This window comes from Solanum lycopersicum, chromosome 6 (assembly GCF_036512215.1).
Source record: "Solanum lycopersicum chromosome 6, SLM_r2.1".
NCBI lineage: Eukaryota > Viridiplantae > Streptophyta > Magnoliopsida > Solanales > Solanaceae > Solanum > Solanum lycopersicum.
In genome coordinates, this window is record NC_090805.1 from 45,478,119 (window position 1) to 45,498,752 (window position 20,634).

The 20,634-nt window shown below is 31.7% G+C and overlaps 3 protein-coding genes across 8 annotated transcripts; all 3 read right to left on the reverse strand.

Moving 5' to 3' along the window:
• Positions 1 to 548: 548 nt before the first annotated feature.
• LOC101263037 (oleosin-like) lies at positions 549 to 1,010 on the reverse strand. Its single transcript, XM_004242140.5, has one exon. The coding sequence runs from the start codon at positions 1,008 to 1,010 to the stop codon at positions 549 to 551; it is 462 nt and encodes a 153-aa protein (XP_004242188.1).
• Positions 1,011 to 4,482: 3,472 nt separating this feature from the next.
• LOC101262731 (uncharacterized) lies at positions 4,483 to 6,742 on the reverse strand. The gene is made up of 4 exons (XM_004242139.5): positions 6,299 to 6,742; positions 6,101 to 6,222; positions 5,580 to 5,744; positions 4,483 to 4,740 (listed from the first exon to the last, which is right to left on the reverse strand). Exons 1-4 carry the CDS (start codon positions 6,518 to 6,520, stop codon positions 4,620 to 4,622), a joined length of 630 nt encoding a protein of 209 aa, XP_004242187.1. The 5' UTR covers positions 6,521 to 6,742; the 3' UTR covers positions 4,483 to 4,619.
• Positions 6,743 to 7,199: 457 nt separating this feature from the next.
• LOC101266037 (protein decapping 5-like) lies at positions 7,200 to 16,156 on the reverse strand. Of its 6 annotated transcripts, none has more exons than XR_011221809.1 (13): positions 16,016 to 16,156; positions 15,744 to 15,902; positions 14,011 to 14,111; positions 11,971 to 12,042; positions 10,981 to 11,889; positions 10,047 to 10,106; positions 9,890 to 9,955; positions 9,677 to 9,742; positions 9,477 to 9,536; positions 9,038 to 9,199; positions 7,981 to 8,181; positions 7,782 to 7,905; positions 7,200 to 7,707 (listed from the first exon to the last, which is right to left on the reverse strand). XR_011221809.1 is itself a non-coding variant. In XM_010324305.4 (13 exons), the coding sequence occupies exons 2-13, from the start codon at positions 15,877 to 15,879 to the stop codon at positions 7,558 to 7,560; spliced, it is 2,085 nt and encodes a 694-aa protein (XP_010322607.1). In that variant the 5' UTR covers positions 15,880 to 15,902; positions 16,016 to 16,156; the 3' UTR covers positions 7,200 to 7,557. The 6 variants fall into 6 exon arrangements, 5 of the variants coding, with proteins under 5 accessions (XP_010322607.1, XP_004241621.1, XP_010322606.1 ...); XM_010324305.4 differs by having other exon boundaries at positions 7,782 to 7,886; positions 9,893 to 9,955; XM_004241573.5 differs by having other exon boundaries at positions 7,782 to 7,886.
• Positions 16,157 to 20,634: the final 4,478 nt, after the last annotated feature.

Genomic DNA, 20,634 nt, shown 5'->3' on the forward strand with positions numbered 1-20,634 from the left:
TTATCCATCATTCGTTAGTATTAAAATTAGTAATTAATTAATATTTTAATCATAAATTTAACAACAAATAAGAATAAAAGAAGTCATGACTTGTGCTTAATTTATGTTTTAACCTTTTTCCTTTGAAACACCTTAACCATTTAATTAATTTAAAATGGATGGAATATATTATAGAAGTATATGCTGGAGTATTGTTTAAATAATTATTTTTTGTCACATTACAAACAAGTTACAAATTATTCAATTTAACAACTCAAAATTCCACAAAACTACAAAAAAGTCATATAAGAAGGTTAAAAATCAACATAGATAGATATATACACTAAGGAAAATGAAAACGTTAGAATAATTTGATCAAAAGGAGGATAATTTTACATTCCAATTAAAACATCAAAAGCCCAACAAACAAACAAATTAAAAAACAAAGAAGACGTTAATTAATGCCACAATTTACTCAGGTGTGAACAGAAAATCTCAATATTTCAGTTGATTAACTATCTGAATCTTTCGATTTCTCATCTCGCAATCCCCACCCGTTTTCCCCCAAATTACGCACCGGGAGCTGTATCCTTTTCTTTATACTGAAGGTACCCACCAAATTCTCTACCGTAATCCTTCACATCAGCGGTATCAGTACTATGATCATAATTTTCTTCCATTGATCTCGATCTCCTGCTGATGAAGTACTTGTACACCCAAGTTACTACCGCGCCGAATCCGCAGAGGGATAAAAATCCAAAAGCGGCGACGAAAATTGGGATCCAAATCGGACTAGTAATGAGAATCAACGGAGTGAGGAAAATTAACCCAAGGATTACGGTCGTTATAGTGACGCCAGTGAGGAGGAGCAAAATTCCGCCAGAGATAACAAGGGTTAAAAAACCCATGAGTTGTGTTGAATTAGGGAGGTGAGGTTTTAGCAGATTTTGGAGAAATGAGGTGCGAATTGGTGTTAGAGGTGGTCTGGTTTGAGTGTGATTGAAGAAATAATTTGGTGGTCGAGCAGCCATTGTTGCAAGGAAAGTGGAGTGAAGGGCCTTTTGTTAATTATGAGGGGAAAGTTTAATTAAAGATATGGGTAGATGGATTCAAATGACATGTGTAGAGATATTGGTACTTGGTAGTTTCTGCATGCAACATGCATGCACACACGTGGTCCATAGAAAAGATGAAAGTGGTTGTCAAGTTTATTATTATAGCAAAACAAAATTAAGTTTGGAAGGATTATCTAATGTTATTTTTAGCTAAATTGGTTCACGTATATATATATATATTGATTAAAATTTTATTCTTATATATATATATATTAATATGTTGATTAAAATTTTAAAAAGAATAATGTTAAATGTTTAGAAAATTTGGTTAGAAATTTAAAAATTTTATAACATATTTTTTTAAAAAAAATAAATTGATTTTTTTTGATATTTTTTACTTATAAAGCATTAAGTTTAAAATATAAAAATATTTTTTTTTTTTAAAAAAAAGATAAAAATAGCATAGATAAAATATCATTCTAATCAAATTTATTGACGAAGGATTTTTCCATTTAAAAATAGATTTGTTTACTACTACAAATATTAAAGTCACAAAAAAAGAGATTAAAACTCGATAGGAGTTTGAAATTTTTTTAAAAAAACACAAATAAAACACAATTCATATATATTATTATATTTTTTAAAAAAAATATAATAAATAACACATTATAATTTTTTTCAATAAATATTCTTTTGTGAAATGAATTCAAATTAGTTTCCTTAATAATATAATACTAAATATTTGTTTATACAAACAAAACACCAAATAATTACTAAACAGAGAAGGTAAAAAAAATCATAAAAAATTAAATATTTGTTTATACAAACACAGCACCAAATAATTAAAAAAAAAAAAGAGAGAGAGGCAAAAAAAAAACATAAAAAATGAAGCTGGTCAAGTGAGACTCTTTCCCCCTTCCTAAATCAGCCATTGCCTCATATAATAGTTACAACGTGATGATAGTTATAACTTATAATTTATAAATATCAATTTACGATAATTAAGTGATAGAAAGTAATATATAAACAAAATATTTCTTGCATTTAATTTGTGATTAAAACGCTGTTTGCGAGTAAATAAATTTCTTATATGAATTACTACTAGCTAACTAGCTATTTGTATCGATGACATTATGAATAACACGCTTTCTGTTTCAATTTTATATAATCTAATTCAATAGATAACACTTTTTTATTTCTTTTTACGTGATGATATTTGATTATATTCCATCCCAGATATAATTCCTTTGTTTTTGGAAGTAATCATATTTTATTTTTAAAATATCCTCAAAGTATTGGAAATGGTATAAAATTATCCTTCCTCCATCCACCTATTTGCTCGATAATATCATTTTCATCCACCTATTGGGTCCAAAATACACTAGTCAATTGTCATCCATATTTGGATTCAAAATTGAGACGAAAGAATAATTAAGATGAACATAGTCAGACTTTTAAGTTTATTGGTAATTTTTATTCATACGCTTGAATGTATGATAATTTACTTCTATAGATATTTTTTTCTCAAATTTTAATAATGTGACAGACTTATTAATTTGGTGGGATTTAATTAGTAATAGGTGAGTAGTGGATTGACTTATAAATTATTCTAATAAAGTTAAATTATAACCAATAGTTGAGCGCCCAGTATTTAAAAAATATTTAAACAATTTAATTTTAAAATAGTTAAATAAGTGGTCAATTTTGAACTCAAAGTGAATAACAAGGGTATTTTAGAGCCAGTAGGTGGATGAGGAGGGCACTTTGAAGCCGTGGATAGATGATAATTTTGTACAATTTCCAATACTTCAAAGATATTTTAGACCTGATCTTTTAAATTGGCAGGACCTATTTCCAAATATGAGGAGGCATCATAGGATTTTTTATTAATTATTTTACCTTTTTGATAAATAATTTTATTTCCATTGCTCAAGCATTTTTTTAATATCTTTTCAAATCTGAGGACTTATTTTAGTGATGTTATTAATCAATTTACCCTTTTGAATTAGTATGAACATATCTAATATTTTCTCTATTTATCTTGTATAAAAAGGACTCCTCTTACCTTCATACCACAAATTTCATCAAGAACCTACCACACCCGAAAAGCAATCTAATTCAAGAATAATAATCTTTGTTCTACAAAAAAGTGAGAGTAGAAGTAGCAAAATCTTAAATTTTAAACCCAAATAAAAATCTAAAACTATATCCTTAAAGAATTGATATCAAAATGTTCTCAAGCACCGCACCAAAAATCTTAGGTGCTCATAAAAATATTGAAATTTCGTAATTTCAAGACATGAATTCATATGACTGGAGACTGCATACACAAAATTTGATTGTCATAAAACCCTCTACAAGTACGGACATGAGGTAATTTACTCACAACTTACAAAAATGATGTCGACATTATTGTAACAACATTAGGATTCACCTTTAATAAAAGAGTGTTGTATTATTATTATTTTAAAAATTGTGGGTATATGCAACAATGTTTTTTGCATGTCAAATAACTTATTTAGACGTAGGAGGAAGGATGAGAGTGTGAGGATTTATTACTTTTCCTTTTTGGATTAATTTTTTTCTAAGGTTCTTTTAAATTTGATTAAAGGTGTTTTTTTTTTCCTTTTCTTATGAACAGGAAAATTTGTGATTCATTTTTACAATACAAATAAATCATAATTGTTGTTCTATATTTGGTCTTCTTATCCCTTTTCGTTATGTTGTAGTTGTAGCAATATGGGCAGCCTGGGTTGGTTGTCACACTTACTAGTAGTAAGTTGGGCTGGAGTTGATTATTTGATTTGTTGTCACTCTTGCTAGTTGGGCAAAGAGTTGACTAGTTCTTGGTTAGGGAGTCCGATCGATGTTGTTACATTCTGATCTAGGTTACTCTTCTTTCACAAAAGCTTACACATTTTGTGTGCCTATCATTTTACGGGGTCTAGTTAGGTTTAGTTTGCGTAATTATGTCATTTTTTCATATCCGCTTTGATATATGTTTGTGTTTAGATTCTATCTTTTCGATTGTTTTTATCTTTCTTGCTCGATCAGCTTATGATATCTACTAAGTACCTTGTTTTGATACTTATACTACACTCTGTATCTTTTCTTAGATGCATGTCCTAGACTCCTAGTATCTAACGTATTACAGAGTTTATGGAACAAAAAAGATTTGGGTTGAACATGGGTGGTCAGTCGAATCGATTGAATGAACACTCTTTGTTAAAAAATTTATGTTATGTAAATAAAATATCGAATAAAGAATATATGTGAAATTCTTTACTTTAACTTTAAATATTCTTTTAACTCAATTCCATTGTATGGTGTAATAGTAACGGAATATCATAGATCATAGATTATTGATCAAACTCGAAAGCTTAGACACCTGCTCTCATTGAGCTAATGATTGGGCAAATTAAATGGCATACCCCAAACTAAACATTCGTTATTTTTTTAAATTTTGTATAGTAATATTTTCCCTCTTTTTGCTTAATGTTGTGTGGGTCAAACATAAAATGTAGAATCATTTTTGCCATCACATAATATAGTGTAGAAAAATGCACAAATATTGAAATGACAAAATTATTCAGAATTTACTTTCTTCTTGACCATCGATCTTCTTGATCTTCCTGATCTCCAAATGATAGAATGACGATCTGGACAAATTTGGTATGGAACTTTTGGTGGAGTAACTTCTGGAAAACTGCATATGTATCCCACATTTCAATAATCGGTTCTTTTTTTTAATTTATAACTCGTACACATACGAGAAGAAATCACTTAATATTTTTATTTAAGATGAGACGACTAAACTTTACTATTATTACCACAACAAAAAATAATTCAAGTAGAAATGACAAATTTCCATGTTCTAAATATATATATCAACATAACAACCGGCCTGCAAAACGTAACTAATCGAATTTAAGTTATAATATACCTTGAAAATCTAAAATAATCACACTCTTAATTCTTATAATTTAACCAATTATAGCCGTTCAATTACTATCATTTTTACAATCTAACTTATGTACATAGATAGTGTACTTTAAATTTTACATTATCATGCCTTTCTTTTTTCTTTTCTTTTTTTTTACCTTTTATGTAGTATTTTAAGGATTACAAATTTCATATTTTATAAAGGACTACTTATAGATACATTTTGAATTCTCAGATGGTCACTCAATAATTATTATTATTATCTAATAAAGTCACTTATTTTTCTTAATTTCGATTTTTTTAATAAAGAAATAATTATTAGTTGAGTGACAATATGAGAAATCAAACTCGTTATAACTCTGGTTACCTTAAAACTCTAAGTCCGTTTGGTAATATAAACATTTCATTTTATTAGAGAATTTTTTAGCTTAAACCATAGCTACAAACAAGATATATAAATCCCCTGCTAGAGGAAATTAAAGTATAGAATTATCATTTATAAAATTGTGTGGACCACAAAGTATATATATTTAGTAGATGGAGCAGGTAAGCGTCAATAATATTATAAGATGCTTCGTATTATGAAATGAATCCTATTGTTACCTCAGTGCATTAATTTCAATTTGTGAGAAGTCCATGTTGGTTGAACTATCTTGAAAACAGATGGTCCTTGTCCTTGTTCCTTTAGTCATCAGTGGGGTTGGTTGCTTGATGGCTACTACTTTACAATTCAAATTGCTACCAATGTGATTGTGGGACATGGCCAACCTAAACAAAAGAAATTACACTTATTTTAGTTCCATAAAATTTGTTTGCGAAAAAAACTTTGAGATTGAATTATGTCAATATTTATCTATTTTTCTTGTGACAGTGGTATAAACACTTATGTTGTACCTGTTGTGTTATGTTATTCACGCTTTAATTGCAGGCCGGGGATGGAATATACCCCTTAATTCCCTAATATGTACATGTGTATTCCAACAACACCAACCTAATTGATATCAGCCTAAGCTTGATGTTGTCATGGTCGTAAAGAAATGAATCTTTTGCCTAACTATCTATTAATGCCTTTTTAATTGTAGAGTTGAGCAATTCAATTGCAAAAGTAAAAGAAAATTATATACCTGTAAAGAAAGCTGTGATCATGAAGTCCAGCAACAAGAGTAGAAGCACCAATTTCTCTAACCATAGCACCAATCTTTCCACCATCTTGATCCCCTTGTGTCACCACAATCTCTGTCTTCGTCTGTAACACAACCCTTCTATTATTCCATCAGTAACATAAAACAAAATCACAGAATAAAAAAATAGTGTAAGCATACATTGAAAAAATTGTTGCATATGTCTTGAAAAGAAAGAGCCAATTGGAAACCTTGGAGGCGTAAAAGCCTGAGTTTCTTCTTGCTCTTCGATCTTGTCATACAGAATATGTGGAGAAGAGTAATTATATCTCCGTATCTCAACAGATTCTCAAGTGTCCACTCAAGTGCTCTTCTTGCTATCTCCACATCTTCCACTACTACCACAATTTTTCTTACATCCATATCTGTCTCTCTCTCTCTATATATATATATATAGTTAGCTAACTATTCCTTTAATTCCTCTGTTTTCTTCTATCAACTTTTACGTCCTTACAGAGTTTTGACTACATAAGAACCGTGCTTACAAATGAACAAGGAAGTTAGTTTCCTTTAAATATTTATACCAATTGTATCACACGTGGCCCAATCTTTGATTAAATTAATTTTCGTGGTAAATTTTTAGATACTAATTGAAGTTATGAGTCATCCTTTTTCAACTTCGCCCTATTCACTCACGCAAATGCGGGGAAGCGTCACCACGCACCACTTCGCCTTTTTTAATACGATAGGGGACGGCACACATATGCTTCTTACTTGTTTGTCATTTTTATTATTATCCTTTCTTTCTTGGTTTATGTCACATGTCCGCTTATGACTTGTATTGTAGTGAACACTCACTTTGAGGAGTTGGTAACACTGACCAAGGATCTACAATTCCTACCTTTCTTCTAGACGTTTATACCAAAAAGAGGTGGTGACTTCTTTTTGCATCTATGTGAAGGAACAGCTAATACAACTCACCAGAGGGTACAAGAATATAACCATGGGAATAAGATGAAAGGATTTTTTTTATGTTAAGAAGAAGCTCAAGAGGAAATGAACAAGTGCTGACCATACAGAATAAAAGCACGACACTGCAAAATGTTTTCACGTCGATAATTTGTTATTCACAAAAGTTCATGAAAGATTTTATTCAAGGCAGCTAGACTTACTACGTGTTTCTCCTAGTGCTTATGTATCAGGGTAATCAGCTCACTGACTGATTACATACTCTTACAATAACCGTACTCAAGTCCTACACACAGCTCATCTTTAAGTAGTCCTAACCCACGGTGCTCAGCAGCAAACTCTACCCCCTTCTGTCATTTATTTATTTTATATATAACTACCGATAACGTCAAGTTAAACCTGACTACAAGTTTACTATGACTAAATACTAGATAATGCCGGGTAATGTCTACTTCCTGAACACCATTCACAGGTACATATACAAGCTCTTTTCAAGTGACACGACCCCAAACAGTTCTTCCTTGGCCACGCCCACCACGTGCATTGTCATATCCTCTTCCACGGTATGATTGTTGAACCCCCCCTGACATGCGAGCTCTCTGACTACGACCCCATGGGTTCTTCTGAATCTCACCAAATGTCTAGAAAACACATAAACAAGTCTCTTCAGAAATAAAATTGAAGAGAAATTCTAAAGCAAAGATATTAAAATTACCTCGACGTCTTTTTTCCTTTGGTCGGAGAACTTCACTTTCCCAGATTCACGATCAAGTGCATGGCAAGAAAGAGAATCAAAGAAGTCCTCCTTACAATAGACAGGCTGTAGAACAAAACGTTATCTACAGCAAATTAAGGGATACATGGAGAAAATAATTGGTAAGGCAAATGGTAAACTTTTTCCACCTGCAGCTTACCTTATTATCATGTTTTGCACTTCGATCCCCTGTTGTATCCTCAGCGTCACTTTCACCCATCTCTTTCTCATCCCCGATTCCTTCATCTGGTTCATCTTTGTTACTTCTGCCTAGAAAATCCCATACCTCTTTCTTATTGAATTTTTCATTCATTGCCTCAAAATCGAAATCCTCGGAGAATCTTTTAGTCACAAGGGGATTCTGGAAAAAAGAAAAAGAAAAGTATGCTCTGAGTACAAAGAATTGTGTTAGTTAACACTTAACAAACAGACGAATACGAATAGTTTTATCTTTGATATTTGAGAGGATATGTTTCCATCAGAAGCAGGTCGCTCTTTCTATTTCCCAATGATTCAGAAGGGGGGACAAAGTTTGCTAAGTCAATAGTGTATCAAAATGGGATACAAAGAGAAAATGTCAAGGCTTGCATTCCTTGCAGCTTGTTCAAACAATTATCATCATTCAACACTCCCAAACTATGTAATACTGGAATGCATATTTATGGGACATTTACGGAGAGGCAAATTTATTACTACATCTGAAGACTTATAAATTGTAATTCTCAGAGATTTTGCATCCAAGCTAAGGCATATTTATGGGAGATTAATTTAACTGACATGCTTCATGTCATATGGATATTTGGCTATTTCTAATTTTTCTAAAAATAAAAATCAAAACACATTAATTGCCATTCCAAGTTTCATGAATCTTAAGTACGTATTGCCTATTACTCATCAGATGACAAGAAAAAGCATCTCAGGAGATAATGCAAGTGTTACCATGATAAAAGAACTTGGAGGGCTATAACAAAGGCATATTTGACAATAGTGACCTCCGCAGTGAGAATGCTGAAGGCAATTTTGAAAATGAGAAGTAGGTAGAATTTTGCAAACACACGAAACAAACACAATCCAAGAATCACAAGAAGACTTAAATGCCTCGACGTAACTAAACTAATATACTGAGGAAGGAAATATAGCAACAAAGAATTGACAAAAAATGTCATATGTCCACACACAAAAATCACAAAGAGATCAAGTGCTAAAAGAATAATTACCTTAGCTCCACGTCCCCGAAAATGACTTCCTGTGTTGCGATGATTGTGTTGAGGAACACCATCCCGAAATTGAATTCCTGTGTTGCGATGATTGTGTTGAGTAACACCATCACGGAATTGGATTCCTGTGCTGCGATGATTGTGTTGAGGAACACCATTTGGCTGAAACGATGTGGAAAATAAGTTAAAGAATGTGGTAGGCCATAATAAGACGAATAAAAGTACTCAAGTAGATAGTTAACAAAATCAAAGGACAAAGCAAAATTTGGCAGTCATCAGAAGAAAAGGAGAATGAACTACTAGTGGAAAGTTTTTGTTATACTGACTTTATCAGAAAAGACCAATTCCAAAAAGAAACATAGAAAAAGCATGAAATTTACTTTAGAATTATAAGCACGAAAAGATTAAAAATCAACGGAAAACTAGCCAACTGGATTACCACTTTTCCTCTGCCCATGCCCATATTACTCTGACGAGAATGTAGAGCAGCTCCAATAAGCTGAAAGGTCAAGAAAAGTGGAAATCACTTCCTTTACTTTCTGGTCAACGGTAAGATATGACATGGTTCAATACTTAATTTAGCCAAAATACACATAAAGACAGAATAATGGATCACATGCTCTAATTAATTAGAGTTACCCCATTTCCTCTTCCTGATGCATATTTCCTGTAACTTTGTTGTGCATAAATAGGACCTCCATTTGGCTGAAACAAATTATAAGGAGCAAAAGGGCATATGTCAGAAAGCATACAGAAAAGAAACTTCTCTTTTTCAGGTTAGGGTCTTGAGGAGGGCAAGGGACCAAAAGTAAGGAGTTTGCCCTTGGCAAACAAATAAGTCAATCAGGTTACCACATTTCCTCTGTGTGCGGGGGGTCCTCTACTGTTGTGATGAGTGGATGATGTGTCTTGATGTGCCTGAATGAACATAAAACAACCCAAAGGTAAACACCAACACCATTGAAGGCTCAAATGAGAATAAAAACGACCATGTAATGCTGAAAATTACCCCATCTCTTCTCTGAGCAAAGTAACTTCTATTGTGATGAGATGATGTAGATCCGCGTAACTAGAACGAAAGAAAGAAAGAAAGGATGGTGTCAGCACGCAAAAAGCATACATGAATCTCCAAGTTATTGTATCAAATAGAAAATTCATGAAATTCAGCAGTAGACAACAAGTAAGAAACTTGAATACATAATGTTGCAAACATAAAAAGAAGATAGAAAATTATGCAATCAATAACATAACAATTATATTTAAGTACATAACAGAATTCGTTTCGTAATCCCTCTTCCCAATTAATATACCACACTTCCCAGAGAATGCCCATTTCTATATTTAGAAACAAATCATCTTTTAAAATTCTCATTTTATATTTAATGAGATGATTTAATATCCACATAATGTACAAGGCTTGTTTTAGACCACAAGTTCCAAAAGTCTTCCTTTCTTTCTTATAAGTTCGTGTAGAGTAAAACAGTGCCACATAAATTGGACCAAGGGAGTAAATAGGAAACATAAAGACGGTATACGATGATATCCATGTGCATTTATTTGAGGGTTAGAGCACAAGTATTTTAAATTGGTAAATGTGAGTAATCCTGGCAAAAATATGATTCATAGAATGTTAGTGGATTCGGTTAAGGGTCTCTTTAATATATTTTCTATGATGCCATTTAAAAGTAACTGCAACAGTGCCTCGCTGGTTACTTCTGTACAGGCTAAAGAATTTAATTACTACTCAATAACAACAAAAAAAAGTGTAATCACACACACAAACACCAAAAAATAGAAAAGAAAAGATATCATCATAACACAGAAACAGTAGGTTCACAATTTTAACATCTAAGCAAAAATATCAGTTGTTTAGCATTAATGAACACATCACAATATATGAGAGAAGGAATGGAAGAGAGAATGAGGAGAGCAAGCTTCCTTACTATTTTAGTTGGCGATTTCGGTAATGACTCCAGCGTTTCCTCAGTACTCCCTGATGGCAGAGGTTCTGATACTGATGCTTGACCAGTGTATACATCAAAGTTTGGATTTTTCATTGACTGAGATGATGAGGAATCCTTCTCTCCTGACTGTACCTCTGGTGTCAAGAGGGATTGTCTGGACAGATTGCTGAGAGATGCACCTTTTGTGTCTACAATAGATGACACTGTTTGCGAAAATGTTGGAAAAGAACCGGAAGGGCTAATGACGGAACTTGGTTCTTTCCTCACTGGAGTCAGATTAGCATTGGCATTAAGTTCCGCTTCCAGAGAAGACACAGTTCTTGGGCAAGAATCCACTGCTACAGTTGAAAGAGTACGGAATGCATCATTTGGCATTGGAATAGATAACAAATTAAAAGCCGGTTTAGCAGGCTGCCTGGGATTGGATTGCCCAGATGGAGACGGCATGGCAGGAAGTAAATTAGGGGAAGTAGTACTAATAGGCAGCAGCAATGGGTGATGTTGTGCAGCCAAGCTAGATCCTCCGGCTAATGCATTCACATTTTGGTGTTGCGCTTGCTGCTGAATGGGAAGGGATGCAACCAAACTTTGTGGTGGTGGAGGAAAACGTTGTTGTTGCTGTTGCTGTTGATAATGAGACACTCCTCCTGAGGACCCAACTAATCCTGGCCAATAATTAGGCACAGCAGGCCCACTGATATTTACAGGCGGAGGAGGAAGTGATGAACCCCAAAGGTTAGAACTTGGTAGCAACGGATTTGGAGGCAGATTCAATAAGAAAGGTGCAACAGGGAGCATGGACGGTGCACTGGTACTAACATCTGCTACTTGTACAGCACCAGGAGATGTCATGCCAATGGTTGGTGGTGTTGGATTAGGGAAATGAGTCTGAATAATTAATATTCACAAAGTTAATTAAATTTATATGATGCAACAATAGGATAATCTACCATATTAAAATCAACATACCTGTATTATGGCAGGATCATCAGGAACAACTGCTGTACTTTGAGGGGTTGCTGAAGATATAACCTGCAGATCCTGTGAGAAGAAGGAAAAGAAAAGGAGATAATCCAGAATGAGTCTATATTTACAACAGAAACAATACCCTCAGATGAATGGGTCTAACATTATTTTAGCTGTACTTCATCAGACATACGCTAAAGTCTATACAACATTTCAGGAGAATTCAAATGTAAGACCACTTCTCCAACTGAAAATAGCAATTCCCCTTTTCCCTCCGCATGGCTTCTTCCTTGTTACAAGCATAAAATTGATACTGCTTCAATTAAGGCACCAGGATCCATCTAAACATTCTTAGAATTTGATGCCAACCCTTTAATACCACTCTCTAAACCACTAAATCTGATAACCTAGAAGAGTTCTACATTGTCTAGTATATTGAGGCTTAAAGGGAAACATAAGTTACCCAGTAGCTTAAGCCTTAAACCTAAAAAGAAAAGAGATGTTGAGAACCTCATGTCTCATTTTTTTAAAGAGAGGTACAGAATCTACTGATGAGCAACCATGGATACAAAATAGTAGAAAAGAAATTAACTCCTGTCCCAAAGCAGTGGCATTTAAACTCCTAAATAAAATTCTACAAGCTAACAAAATCTATAAACTCTCGTGCCAACTTTTCCAATAAGAGGAAATAATAACTGCTGCAGTATGAGCTTAGCAGTAAGTAAAAGTAATCTTATTGGTCAGAAAATACTTTATGGGTATTGGCATTCACTTTGAGGTCTCTTTTCAGAGGGGAAAAAAAACTAAAAGTATACCTTGTACATACGAGGATAACAGTAGAACTAATATGTTTTTAGCAGTGGAAGACTCTTATCAAATTAGCCAGCTAGTCTTGGACATAGGCTGAACAAGAACCTACTGGACTGGGCATCCTCTCTGACACTATTTAGTCTGTCGGGATAAGAATTCTCACTATTGAATCTATCGATCCAACCTCATCCTACCCATGGTCGTAGAAGTTTTAAGCAACTAGAAACAGTTGGACGCGAAGATACAAGTAGAATCAGCATGTTTAGTAGTTATTGATATCACATGCACTCTAATGATTAACCTCCAAACTGATTCTGGAAGAGTACAATCTTAAATATATAACAGGAATGACCATGTAAGACACTAATCAAGAAATAGTTCAACTACTCTTGCATGGTCGCTATCTGTAGGTGTCGTGAAGATGCAAGCAGAGTCTGCATGTTACTAGTTGCATGGTCGCTATCTGACGGTGTCGTGAAGATGCAAGCATAGTCTGCATGTTACGTAGTTATTCACTATTATTACATGCACTCTAATGATAAACTGCCAAATTGACTCTGGAGGAGTACAATTTTTTTTAAAAGGTAACAGGAACGGTCATGTAAGACACTGAACAAGTTATAATTCAACTACTCTTGCATGCTAGGTGGTAGCTATCTGTAGATTTCAGGAAAAGGTTATGAACTATGAAGAAAACAAAAATGACGGAATGAAAAGTTAGTTCCTGTCTTACTATGAGCTGGTGGTTGGTTTCTGTCTAACTGTGAGCTGGTGTTACTTTGGCATATGATTTCTATCGTCAATGGACACTCCTCACGAAAGCATGCATGAGAAAATGTACTTCTTCCAGAAAAGTAGAAGGATAGGAGACATGGAAGAAGAATGAATATGAAATAGTCATCTTCAATTATTAGTACACTAAAACCAAGATCCTAGTTGCTTAACCAAACTTCAAAAGCATCTGAAGAGCTGGATGGGAAAAACTAGAGTACTAGCTTTTGACCATATTCGCAAAGACAAACAGGCTAAAGTATTACATAAAAGGTACAGCGGCAAAATTTGTTGGAATAGCCAAAGTAATATTTCTGCATCTCCGCTGCCCCTCTAAAGGACCCTGACCACTTGGTGACTGATGGGGAAAAAAGTTTCTTGAAGTTTTAATTACAATAATCCAGTTCCGATAAAACTACCAAGCACACAAAGTAAGCAGTTAAAGACAGAAATAGATCTTACCTTTATATCACTACCACGGAAGAAAATGTACTCGTATATTTTGTCACTAGGAGATATCTGAGGTCCATCCTTCTTTCGTCCTTCTGACCCATAAGATTTCACTGGACCAGAAACAGATGACTCAGTCACTAAATGTACACGATATGTAGCTAAGAGTTCAAGATAAAACAAGTAAACTATACCGCCAAATATCTAAACATAAAACATTATTATTAATTTAGCCAAACAACTCAATAATACAAAAGGGTAATAAGAGAAAGCCATAAACTTCAGGAACTAGAAAAGTCCATCACATTTGTTATGACACGAGGAGACACTAACCATAGTATTCTCTAGATTATCCATGATAAAAAAGGAAGAGCTTAATCTTAAAATAATTGTTAGAGAAGTAATTATCTGCTTTTGAACAAATTCGTCTTGAAATTCAAATCGAGCCTTTATTATTATTTTTTTTTATATAAAATAAATTCAAGTCTAGCCTTTATTTTTTATAAAAGAATTATTTTGATAACCTTGGTGTCCGGAACAGCATCCTTGCACCTCGGCTAATTCCGCTGGATACCTCCCACCTCCCATCAAGGTAAAACTGTCCAGTAAGGCTAAGACAAATGAGAAGAAAGGTGTTTTTGTCTCTACTGGTATTTGAACCTAAGATATCGTAGTTCTTAACCCACTTCATTGACCACGACGCCACACCTTGGTTGCAATTCAATTCTAGCCTCTATATAAACAGGAAGGTTGAAAAATTGGACTCAAATATGTTTCCTTCTGCGCACTTACTCAAGAGACCAGCCATATTACAATGATAAAAATTTACGAGGATTCAGCATCTACATAATATATGCACCAAAAATAGGATGTATGATTCAGCAACACACTTAGACATCAATTCATACAACAAATCTATCTTTTTTATAAACCATTTCCTCACACGTGGCATGTGCATGCATGGATCACTCAGAACTTCAGGGTGAACAAAAAAATAAGAATTTTCAGATGGTTACACAAGGACCTCAGTTGTTCACATTTTCCATTCAAAGTGTAGCTATCAACTGGTTCGCTTTAAGTTTAAAAAAAAATTGGGTCCTTTTTTCGAATAAATCAGAAGAGTTCATTTATTATTATAAAATCCTTTGCACATTGAAACCCTTACACAATCACAAACCAAAAAACAAAAAACAAAAGGATGCATGTCTTTTCTGTGCTACATTCATGAATTAAACTTTAACAAGCAACGACCTAAACAAGAAACTAATGGATGACACAAACCGGAAACAGCATTACAAAAGATCAAAACAAAAGGAACAACAACAGCAACAACCACATTTATGCATCAGTTCCTAGCAAGTTAAGACGGAAAACAAATGAAACACATCCTCTAACTTCCCTTGTGCTCACTCTCTCCTTCGTCACATTTTCTTTCCCTTTCCAAATTTATTAACCCTAACACATTCCTTCAAAAACTCCTTCAAACAGATCTATATCTATTTCGCCTTTCAAGTATTAAACACCAAACATTAGAAATTAATAACAACATAAACAAGCATGATCACACTGTATAATTCAATTCTCAGTTCATACAACATGCAAACAGTTCCTTTTTCTTTGCTTCATTCATCTACAACTCAGATAACACAAAGCCATACAACAAAACTCTTAACACATTCACAAACTAACAATTACTACATAATAATCAAAAAATAAAAAAACAGAGTGTGAGTGAGTGTGTATACCGTTACGAAGACCGATTGTTGATTCCGCAGCATCAAGATGAAATAGGAATCCTTCATAGCGTATATCAGACTTTGTGATCAAGCAAATAAGACTCCCAATGTAGGAGTCGGCTGCCTTAGAGGCCGCCGTTGCCATTGCGGAATCTGTTTGTGCTGAAACTGAAACCCTAATGAATCAGTGAGAATGAATTTATAGTGACGAGAAACCAAAAAAAAAGGAAAAAAAGATAATGTGAAGGAGGAAGAATCCATAAGAAACCGCTTGATGTCACCTGGCAAAGAGTGGAGGTTGGACGCTTCTTCTTCCTTATGCCCAGTGTTAAAAGAAACAGTAGAGCTAATCACACGAGAATTCTATTTCCTCTTCCCTTTAATACTTTTTTTTTCTGCCTTTTGTCTTTTTCCTAACTTACTTGCTATCTCACTTCGCCTTCTCATTCAATTCTATACCAAAAATATATATTTAGATATTTATTTCTTAAACATTTCATTTAATTATATTCATATTTTATCATAATATCAATTATTGTTTCGTAAAATATTATTCAATTTTATACTAAAAATATATTTTTTTTTCTAGAAATTCATTCAATTTTATACTATAAATACATTTTATCATATTATTGATTATTATTTCTAAAAATATGCAACAGTCCAAATTAAACAAGTAAAAGTAATAAGCTGAGAGTATATATAACTAAGATTATCAGGAAAGTACTAATATTTCTTTTTTAGTAAATTGTAGGTATAACAAATATAAAAAATCATAATAGCATTCTATAACTATAATTTTGCCATTTGCATCTAATTTGTATAAATCACAGCAATTTGTGTAAATTGGGTGTCCGACTATGAAAATTATGCTTGTATATGTATATGTTCTTTGTGTTAGGCTAGAGTTGCGAGCAAGATTAGGAGAGAAGCGAGAGAGTAGAGAGAGGTAAATTGTATACGTAGATCGATTAGATAATTGTATATATGTAACTACTATGTATATGTATCAATGATTGTGTTTATATGTTCGCTTAAAATTTGAATTTGTATACAATTGAGTTGGGTTAAAACGTTTGTATTTACATGTATCAAAAATATCTCTCTCGGTTTAGACAAATACAAATTGTACATTGTATTTATATAAAGCGAGAAAAAAAGACAGAAGAGAATTGGGCAGACGAAGATTTGCATTGATATAATTATAAGTGTATAAGACAGAGAGATATGTATTTATATTTGTATATACAGTCTCTCTCGCTTTATACAAAGAAAAACACAATTTGTACTTTTGTGTTTGTATAAAAGTGAGGGAAGCGAGAGAGAGAATTGAGAGTGGCGGACAAGATTCAAGGGAGAGAGGCGAGAATGGCAATGTGTGCTACAAATTAGAATTAAATGAAGGAAAAATTGTATATGATAGCAAACAATTAATTTAAATTATTAAATTCTATAAACATAGTTAGAATTTAAATTGTACCCTATAGCAAACTATTGTTATTTTTGTCTTTCTCTCTTGTGGAATCTCGCTCACCACTCTCGTTTTGGTGGTAATCTCGCTCGCCTCTCTCACTTTTATACAAATACAAATGTACAAAATGGTTTTGTGTTTGTATAAAGCAAGTGAAAATTGTACATATACATATATTTTCGTTCTTCCCTCTCTCCTCTCCCATATTTCACTCGCCACTCTCCAGATCTCACTCGCCACTCTCCAGATCTCGCTCGTCACTCTCACTAGCCCCTCTCACTTTATACTAACACAAATGTATACATTGTGTTTGTGTTTGTATAACGCTAGAAAAAATTATATATACAAATACAAATGCATATGTTTTCGTCCTATACATTTATGATTATATAAATACAATTTTCTCCTGCTCAGTTTTCTTTTGTTTTTATCATTTTATACGAACACAGACTATATGATTGATCTTTGTATATATATGGCGAATAATATAACTTTTTTTTTTATATATATGTATAGCGAAATATACATTTATGTTGGATATGGAGTGCAATTATGCAAAATAAACCTATAACATACAAATATTATTTTTATGTTTGTTATGTGTGAAAATTACTTTTAAGTGAAACTGTAGTTATAACATTTATTTTGAATTAATAATTTGCTATAATGCACAATTATTATTTCTTAAAGAATTATCAATTCTATATTAAAGATATATTTTCATATTTTATCATAATATTAATTATTATTTTCTTAATTTTATACTCAAAATGGATTTTTCCATTTTATCATAATATTAATATTATTTCTTAAAAACGTGCACAATCCAAGCTGAACAAGTAAAAAGCAAGCCGTGAGAGTACAAACAAGAATTTTAGGGAAGTACGAATATTTCTTTTTTCATATTGCATTTGATATCTATTTGGAAATTTACTTGGTCCAATTACCGCAAGAAACATTTTTGAATGTAAAGTACATATAAAATGTGGTTTCGTTCTTATAGCTAACCAATTATCAATCTTTTATTAAAATTGGGATGAGACTCAATTTTTCACTACATTTGATAATTAAATTCTGACTTTCTAAGTAATACTTGAACGTCTAATGTTTAGTCAAATGCCAAAAATTACAGAATTTAAAACTAGTGTGATTTTGTTTGTGAATAAGTTGCAAAAGTGAAAAGATCATTTAAAATTGACTCAATTTGGAATCAAGTTATATGAAATTCTATTATAAGAAAGATATATAATAATAAGCATGGAATAATTTGGATTTGTTATTGAATGTTCGGATTTTTATTGTAGAATGCATAATAGGTAAAATTATTGAATAATAAAGTAAATCTTTTAGGAACATACTAAGTTCAAAATCAATGAGTAAAAGTGGACAAAGTAAATAAGTTATTTTATTATATAAATGTTTTTTTTTTATGTACATTCCATTTAACTTGATGAATCGAATATATACCTTAAAATTTCACTAAATTAATTAATAATCTCTCTAAGATAATATTTTCTTTGGATTTCAATTTGGACCAATGAAAAAATTATTTATTTGGATAAAATAATAAGATAGTATATTTTTAGTAGATCTCTATACAAATATATTGTCTAATTAATATTATAAATTAATAATTCTTTAAAAGTATAAATATATCTAAGATAATTTAATAAAATATAATTCTACTATATTTTTTTGGCTAAAATTTAAATCTAGTTAGAGCTCATATGCGTCCAAAAGTTGTCACGACTCCAAATCTTTTTGAGTGCATGTTGAATGATCTCTTTTGTACTCATATAATATTTTACGTATCTAATATGTTATTATTGATTTTTTAGAGTCTTTTAAATGAGAAGTCATTTTTGAGTATGGTTTCAAGAAATTTCCTATGTTTATTATAGCGTTTATTTCTTTCAGTATCATACACTGAATATTTTTAGTAAATATACAATGAATGATATTTGATTATTAAAAAACAATGAACATTATATATGATGAATTTATTTTTACTACGAGTCCTTGAATTCTTGAATTTAATTTACAATTAGTCATTTAACAAAAATACATAATACAATGGACCATATATATATATATATATATACACACACATTGTACTTTATATATAATGAATTTGTTTTTTTTATATAAATTCAATAAATATGATACATAATTTAGTAAGATACGATTATTTGATATATTCATAATACTTTATATATAATAAATTTATTCTTGAAGTAAATTCCATAATTATGATACATAAATTATAGTATGATACGATTATTTTGATGTAACTAAAACTATCCTTCATCGTATCTCAAAATATTCTTTAAATTAATAATATTAATTTATCGATTAAATAATATTTCTATAAAATAATAATATTTTATAGTGTCATCTATATTAATTTAGTGAGATTTTACTGTAATTAATAATTTTTTAAGAATTTCAGTACTCCCCCGTTTGTTTGTGTAAAAAGATATGCACAACGTAAGGAAAACAACAAAGGTGTCGATATGTTGATAATAGACTCTAACTATATGGAGTATCACCAAAAATATAATTGTGGCGGAATGACTATAGCATCTTTGATATCAATTATAGATATATGATAGGAAATAGTGGTCTCTTTTAATAAATCTTATGAAATATAAAATCTAGATTAAATGAAATTTCAATACGAATATCGAATATTGATTTGCTAATTTGATTCGGACGAAGAACTAAACTTGTCCCGTTAATGAAGCTATTTTTGTTACATGAAAATTATATTATAGAAGTGCAAATACATAACATGTTGTGTTTTAATTTCTTTCTCATTACCAGTAGTTTGATGAGTGACAATATTTTAACAACATATGTTCATAATAACTTTTAACATGAAATTAAAAAAAGATTCTCATAACTCTTTAACCATCACTTCAATTTACCTTATTTTTAAACAAATGACAACTAGAAGCGAGAAAAATAGTTATTTAAAAGTTATTCAACACGTACCCATAAGATTGCTAGTATTAAACTTAAATTACCATTTGAATTATGACCTCTTAATTATTGAATTGCTCTTTTTAGTAACAAACTAATAAAAAAAAATTAGATCACTGGAGATTAAGAAATTTTACTTTCTTCCTCCATATTCCTCTAAAAAAATTTAGAACAAGACGAAAAAACGATATACACAAGTATATGTAGCATCAATTTAAGTTATGTTACTTGCACAATTGCCTTTCTAGCTACTTTATTTTCCCTATTTGGTCCCAAGTGTTCGATTTTATTGTTTAGTTGACCTACTAGATGTACTGATCGACGGATTTAAGATATTATAGAGAATAATTTAATCAACATGGCTAATTAACATTATATTAAAAATAAATTTTAGTGGCAATTAAATAACAATTAGCACTCTTTGTATATGTCCTCAAAGGCTTTAGC